This window comes from Chiloscyllium punctatum, chromosome 47 (assembly GCF_047496795.1).
Source record: "Chiloscyllium punctatum isolate Juve2018m chromosome 47, sChiPun1.3, whole genome shotgun sequence".
Lineage (NCBI taxonomy): Eukaryota > Metazoa > Chordata > Chondrichthyes > Orectolobiformes > Hemiscylliidae > Chiloscyllium > Chiloscyllium punctatum.
This window is the reverse complement of record NC_092785.1, coordinates 26,942,623-26,950,158: the sequence shown is the minus strand read 5'-3', so window position 1 is coordinate 26,950,158 and position 7,536 is coordinate 26,942,623. Positions and strand designations below refer to the sequence as shown.

Sequence of the window (7,536 nt, the reverse complement as noted above, 5' to 3'; positions counted from 1 at the left end):
GCTATTACACACTACCTTTTGTTAGCCACTGACAGCCTCCCTTAACACCTATTCACCCTCCTGGACAGATTGTTATCCAAGGAGCAGGAGAGCCAACATTTCGAGCATAAGCCCTTCATCAGCAATGACATCAGAAACGTCAACCCTCCTGCTCCTCAGATGTTGTCTGACCTGCTGTGCTTTTCCAGCAGCATACTTTTTGACTCTGATCTCCAGCATCTTCAGTCCTCACTTTCTCCTAGATTGTTACTCACTCCTTTGTCTGTCTAACTCTTCTTCTGTCTCTTTGGGCTCTATCCCCACCTATCGTTTACTCCTTACTGCCTCACCCCCACCCTATCTTCTGCATATAAACAGACTTATTCCTGGCTACCATCAATTCTGAGGAAGGGTCACTCAAACAAAACGTTAACTCTGATTTCTCTCCACAAATGCTGCCAGATTTGCTGAGATTTTCCAGCAATTTCTGTTTTGTCTCCAACACTTAATACTAGGCAGGTCATGAACCTTCTTTGGGTTAAAGGTCAGAGATCTGTTTAGTGCTAAGGCCAAAGAAGCTGAGAGGCAGAGGCATGGGATACGAATATATATGTTTTAAGACAACAGGATGGCATTGATGGTTGCATTCTGAATACTGTAGATGCTTAATGACAGTGGATCTATCACATGTCTGGTAGAAAGGCATGTATTAGTGCAAATTGTTTGTATTAAGGTATTGCAAAAGGTTAGGGTGTACTGTGAGGCTGAAGGAGTGTATTAGAGGAATTCAAGCTGCTGGAGAGGTCTATCCAAGAAACTTCTTATTGACCAAAAGCAACTCCTCAATGCCATCCTCTCTTCGCGCCATTTTGATAAGGTCCGGGCATTTCTCCCCCCTCAACGACCTCGCGCCATTTTGATAAGGTCCAGGCATTCCCCAACGTAAGACGCCATTTTGATAAGGTCACAGCGCTCCAAGCCCGCGCCATTTTGATGAAGGTGTGGTGCACGACCGCGCCGGCAGCACCTCCCCCCGCCCCCAGCCACCGTCCCCCTCGACCCCTCCAAAAACCCCGCTTGTGCGCACGCGCAGCGTCGACTGGCGGCTGCGGAGGCGAGGCCCGCCGTTTTTGAAATTCGAATTCCTCTCTCTCGAGCGCGCTCCAACCGTCGCTGCGGCCCCACCCATTGTCCCAGGGTGAGGTTTGGACACGTGGGTGGGAGGGGCGGGGTTTGTGGATGGGGAGATAGTGGGCAGGTAAAGGGAAGGCAGGTGGACCTCTGACCCCTGCCCCTTCGTAGATGTCAATTGACCGCATGGACGGGTGGGTTGGATAGGTGGGTTGGGGATGGGTGGGTTGGAGATGGGTGGGTTGGGGATGGGTGGGTTGGATGGGAGGGTTGGAGATGGGTGGGTTGGGGATGGGTGGGTTGGGGACGGGTTGGATGGGAGGGTTGGAGATGGGTGGGTTGGGGATGGGTGGGTTGGGGACGGGTTGGATGGGTGGGTTGGATGGGTGGGTTGGGGACGGGTGGGTTGGGGACGGGTGGGTTGGAGACGGGTGGGTTGGGGACGGGTGGGTTGGGGACGGGTGGGTTGGAGACGGGTGGGTTGGGGACGGGTGGGTTGGAGACAGGTGGGTTGGATGGATGGGTTGGGGATGGGTGGGTTGGGGACGGGTGGGTTGGAGACGGGTGGGTTGGGGATGGGTGGTTGGGGATGGGTGGGTTGGGGACGGGTGGGTTGGACGGGTGGTTGGGGACGGGTGGGTTGGACGGGTGGGTTTGGGATGGGTGGTTGGGGACGGGTGGGTTGGGGACGGGTGGATTGGATGGGTGGGTTGGACGGGTGGTTGGGGATGGGTGGGTTGGGGACGGGTGGGTTGGACGGGTGGTTGGGGACGGGTGGGTTGGACGGGTGGGTTTGGGATGGGTGGTTGGGGACGGGTGGGTTGGGGACGGGTGGATTGGATGGGTGGGTTGGATGGGTGGTTGGGGATGGGTGGGTTGGGGACGGGTGGGTTGGAGATGGGTGGGTTGGGGACGGGTGGGTTGGGGACGGGTGGATTGGATGGGTGGGTTGGACGGGTGGTTGGGGATGGGTGGGTTGGGGACGGGTGGGTTGGGGACGGGTGGGTTGGGGACGGGTGGGTTGGACGGGTGGTTGGGGATGGGTGGATTGGATGGGTGGGTTGGAGATGGGTGGGTTGGGGACGGGTGGGTTGGATGGGTGGTTGGGGACGGGTGGGTTGGGGACGGGTGGATTGGATGGGTGGTTGGGGACGGGTGGGTTGGGGACGGGTGGATTGGATGGGTGGGTTGGGGATGGGTGGGTTGGACGGGTGGTTGGGGATGGGTGGATTGGATGGGTGGGTTGGGGATGGGTGGGTTGGGGACGTGTGGGTTGGGGATGGGTGGGTTGGATGGGTGGGTTGGGGATGGGTGGGTTGGGGACGTGTGGGTTGGGGATGGGTGGGTTGGGGATGGGTGGAAGCGAGTCCAGGGGTGGAAACGAGTCACACGTCACCCCCCCATTAGGGGGTTTCAGCCACCACCCCGTCCCACCCTGTGATCAAAATCCCCCTGCACCCCTCTTTCCCTCTCTGGTACCCGCTGAGAGGTCGAGGGTGATGCTGAAGGTAGCTTACGTCAACGCAATGTCACAGCGGACACTCTCTCCTAGATCCGCACCCACTCCCCACCCCCCAACCCAACCCAACCCAACCCAACCCAACCCAACCCAACCCAACCCAACCCAACCCAACTCAACTCACCATTAAGTGTATAAGTCCTGCTAAGAGAGGGTAAGGTCCTAGGGAGTGTTGCTGAACAAAGAGACCTTGGAGTGCAGGTTCATAGCTCCTTGAAAGTGGAGTCGCAGGTAGATAGGATAGTGAAGGCAGCATTTGGTATGCTTTCCTTTATTGGCCAGAGTATGGAGTACAGGAGTTGGAAGGTCATGTTGTGGACGTACAGGACATTGGTTAGGCCACTGTTGGAATATTGTGTGCAATTCTGGTCTCCTTCCTATCGGAAAGATGTTGTGAAACTTGAAAGGGTTCAGAAAAGATTTACAGAAAGGATGTTGCCAGGGTTGGAGGATCCGAGCTACAGGGAGAGGCTTAACAGGCTGGGGCTGTTTCCCCTGGAGCGTCGGAGGCTGAGGGGTGACCTTATGATTTTATAAACCTCCATGAGGGGCATGGATAGGGTAAATAGACAAAGTCTTTTCCCTGGGGTGGGGGAGTCCAGAACTAGAGGGGCATAGGTTTAGGGTGAGAGGGTAAAGATATAAAAGAGACCTAAGGGGTAACTTTTTCACACAGAGGGTGGTACATGTTTGGAATGAGCTGTCAGAGGAAGTGGTGGAAGCTGGTACAATTACAACATTGAAAAGGCATCTGGATGGGTACATGAATAGGAAGGGTTTGGAGGGATATGGACTGGGTGCTGGTAGGTGGGACTAGATTGGGTTGGGATATCTGGTCAGCATGGACGGGTTGGACCGAAGGGTCTGTTTCCATGCTGTACATCTCTGTCACTCTCACACTTAGCCACAGTGGAAGGGAGTCATAATGATCCCCACCCAAGAGGCCAACGAGGTCAAAGTGTGACAAACCGCTCCCTCACTACCCCAACCCTTGACCCCAAACTGCCACTGTCTTGAGGTCATGGGCATTAACCAATCAACCCGACTACCTCCAGTCTACCCCTCACCCATTGCAAAGTTGTCAAGTATGAATGTATTTACCCCCAACCCCCTTCCCTTCAGAGGACAACAGGTCCAATTTTGGCACCTCACCTTTCACTGCCCCCAACCAGGTTCAAATCACAGACCATGGTGAGGACTGCATTTGATCAGCCTGTATTATTGGAAGCCATTTTGTTTGCCCCAATCTCTCCTACTTTGGTTGGAGTTCATTTATTTCTATCAAAGAGGTCTAACAGGCCAAAACATGATAGCTTTTTCCTTCACTGTCATCAACTCCCAAGCCAACTGGCAAAACTTCTGGTTGCAGATAACCATCAAAGGCCCTTGTTGGTCAATCAGACACCTTAGCAGCCATTTTGACAGTGGTCCTCAGGACTACCAGAGTCAACATCTTCTGCGTAGGTCAGCAGGTTTACAGGTTCCTGAGTAAAGGAATGCAAGGATCGCTTGTGGAAAAAAAAGATTTGGGAATACAAAGCTAAAGCAAGAAGATTGGAAGAAGGATGGACAGAAAAAAGAAGATAAAGAAAATTGGAGAGAAGACATCACTGAGGATGGAAGGATCAGGAGGAGAAATTAAGCAGGGAAAGAAGGAAGCAGAGAAGGATGAGAGGAGTAGGAAAACAAGTCCTAGGGACATAGAGCAACATAGCACAGAACAGGCTCTTCAGCCCTCAATGTTGCCCCGAAATAATCTAAGTCCATCACCCTGCACGGTCCCATTATCATTCATGTGTTTATCCAAGGATTGTTTAAATCTCCCTAACGTGGCTGAGTTAACTACATAGAGAGTGGCAAAGTGCCTGTCAGAGTAAAGAACCTGCCTCTGACATCTGTCTTAAACCTATCACTCCTCAACTTGCAGCTATGTCCCCTCGTACACACTGACGTCATCATCGAAGGAAAAAAACTCTCACTGTCCACTCTATCTAATCCTTTGATCATCTTGTATGTCTCTTTTAAATCCACTCTTGGGTCTGTTCTCATTGGGGAAAAGGCTAAGTCCCTCAGCCTTTCCTCATAGGACCTTCCCTCCAGACCAGGCAACATCCTGGTAAATCTCCTCTGCACCTTTTCCAATCCTTCCACATCCTACCTGTAATGGGGTGACCAGAACTGCACACAATATTCCAAGTGTGGCCACACTAGCATTTTGTACAGTTGCATCATGACATTACGGCTCTGGAATTCAATCGCTCCACCAATAAGGAGGAAGAAGGAGATGTGATAAGCGTTGGTGGGAAGACTGGTTGCTGATAGGCTGAAAGCATACCTTAGAAAAATCCATAATTTTTATTTTTCTGTTTTTTTCGCAGTAACAGCAGATGGAGCAGTTACCATCCAAAAAGTCGGTTAGCGTACGATCCCAGCCGTCGAAGACTCTGATCTATTTGGCCGAGAATCCGTTTGAGACCTTCATAGTTAACGAATTGCAAGCCCTTGGTGTAAGAAATGTGCATCTTAAGAAGTGTCTGTCCCCTTTTCAGGGTCTGTGCTGGTTTAATACCACAAAGAATATGTTTTTGTTGTATGAAAAAGGAAGGGGAGCAAGAGATAGTGGATGTCCCTCAGACTTCACTGGCCCTCCAATCACCCTCATTGCTCACCGACAGGATGTTTAATGCTGACTGCATGGAAATCATCGGCAACTTCTTGTGTCTTCAAAGTGCCGTGCGATGTTACGCTGAGTAACTGTCGATACAACTGTATATACTGGGTGGCATGTGGTGTAAGAATAGGAAGCAACCCATTCGGCCGGTTCTCCCACCTGTCCTCCCAGAACAGGAAGAGGCCATTCAGCCCCTTCTCCAGCCTGTCCCACAGGAACAGGAAGAGGCCATTGAGCCCCTTCCCCAGACTGTCCCACAGGAACAGGATGAGGGCCACTCAGCCCCTTCCCCAGACTGTCCCACAGGAACAGGAGGAGGGCCATTGAGCCCCTTCCCCAGCCTGTCCCACAGGAACAGGAGGGGGGCCATTCAGCCCCTTCCCCAGACTGTCCCACAGGAACAGGAGGAGGGCCATTCAGCCCCTTCCCAGACTGTCCCAGAGGAACAGGAGGAGGGCCATTGAGCCCCTTCCCCAGCCTGTCCCACAGGAACAGAAGGAGGTCGCTCAGCTCCTTCTCCAGCCTGTCCTTCAGGATTAGGTCCATTCAGCCCCTTCAAGATGTTCGATTCAGGGATGAATTATAAGACACCCTAATGGAGAGAGGCTCTGTTGAGGCTTTCAAAAGGATGACGATCTGGAACGCAAACATGAGTTGTTCTGTTTGGAAAAGACAGGGCCACTGACACTGAGTGAATTGCATCTTTGGACAGCAGATTCACTGGACTGAACGATTGCATTCTGGGATCGGAAGGTTCCAGCTTTTCCATGATGTTGTACAATCTGCTTGGAATGAAGCTTGACAGTTGAATCCTGTCTACTCCTGTCTTGGGAATGCATCTATCTGTCAGCAGTAATAATCATAAATACTGCAGTTCAGATAAGTGCAGTACTCCCCTTGACGATGATTTCCAACGGGAACATTCATCAAGCCTGTACTTAACCCTTTAAGCCAGAGGATCTTGAATTTGGAATACCATGACCATGTGGAATACAAAATCTGCACAAACTATTTCAGTGTCAGTACTGAGGGATTCTGCACTGTCGGAGGGTCAGTGCTGAGGGATTCTGCACTGTCGGAGGGTCAGTGCTGAGGGAGGGCCGCACTGTCGGAGGGTCAGTGCTGAGGGATTCTGCACTGTCGGAGGGTCAGTGCTGAGGGATTCTGCACTGTCGGAGGGTCAGTGCCGATGGAGTGCCGCACAGTCGGAGGGTCAGTGCCGAGGGAGGGCCGCACTGTCGGAGGGTCAGTGCTGAGGGAGGGCCGCGCTGAGGGAGGGCCGCACTGTCGGAGGGTCAGTGCTGAGGGAGGGCCGCACTGTCGGAGGGTCAGGGCTGAGGGAGGGCCGCACTGTCGGAGGGTCAGTGCTGAGGGAGTGCCGCACTGTCGGAGGGTCAGTGCTGAGGGAGGGCCGCACTGTCGGAGGGTCAGTGCTGAGGGAGTGCCGCACTGTCGGAGGGTCAGTGCTGAGGGAGGGCCGCACTGTCGGAGGGTCAGTGCTGAGGGAGTGCCGCACTGTCGGAGGGTCAGTGCTGAGGGAGGGCCGCACTGTCGGAGGGTCAGTGCTGAGGGAGTGCCGCACTGTCGGAGGGTCAGTGCTGAGGGAGGGCCGCACTGTCGGAGGGTCAGTGCTGAGGGAGGGCCGCACTGTCGGAGGGTCAGTGCTGAGGGAGGGCCGCACTGTCGGAGGGTCAGTGCTGAGGGAGTGCCGCACTGTCGGAGGGTCAGTGCTGAGGGAGGGCCGCACTGTCGGAGGGTCAGTACTGAGGGAGGGCCGCACTGTCGGATGAGCTTGTTGGAGATGGTACTTTCTGAATGAGATGTTAAAACCTAATTCTATTCAACAGTTGCAAACAACCGACTGCTTACACTTCAGCAGGACTGGAGGGTGGTATCCCATTTCTGGGGCAATATTCAGTCCTCAACCAACTGAATCAAAATAAAATCCCCTGGTTGTTATCACATGGCTGAGAGCTGGAGTTGGTTATGTTCAAATTAGCTCCTGTTGTGCTCACATTCAAACAGTGACTAAGCTTTGGATGTCTGAAAGATGGTCATAAACGCATTCCAGAATTCTGGAAAAGCTTCTTCCCCAGAGATTTGGAGAATATAGAGTCCATCATCGAGTGTAGTTGTGGGAATTGTGAATGTGTTTAAGGCTGCAGCTGGGTAACTGAGAAACTGAAAGGGACAGAAGTCTGTTTCAGAGGGAATTGAGATGAAGATTATGTGATGG

The 7,536-nt window shown here is 53.0% G+C and overlaps 1 protein-coding gene across 3 annotated transcripts in view; it reads left to right on the top strand.

Annotated features, from left to right (window-relative positions):
* Nucleotides 1–958: 958 nt before the first annotated feature.
* LOC140468459 (high affinity immunoglobulin epsilon receptor subunit beta-like) overlaps nucleotides 959–7,536 on the top strand; it is a 28,835-nt gene continuing 22,257 nt past the window's right edge. For 2 of the 3 annotated variants that reach the window (XM_072564550.1, XM_072564548.1), the window contains exons 1-2: nucleotides 1,073–1,177; nucleotides 5,008–5,136. In XM_072564550.1, the coding sequence (XP_072420651.1) occupies nucleotides 5,017–5,136 (120 nt within the window). In that variant the 5' untranslated portion in view covers nucleotides 1,073–1,177; nucleotides 5,008–5,016. Of the gene's footprint in view, nucleotides 979–1,072; nucleotides 1,178–5,007; nucleotides 5,137–7,536 lie in introns of those variants that run through there. The other variant, XM_072564549.1, reaches the window with a different exon arrangement.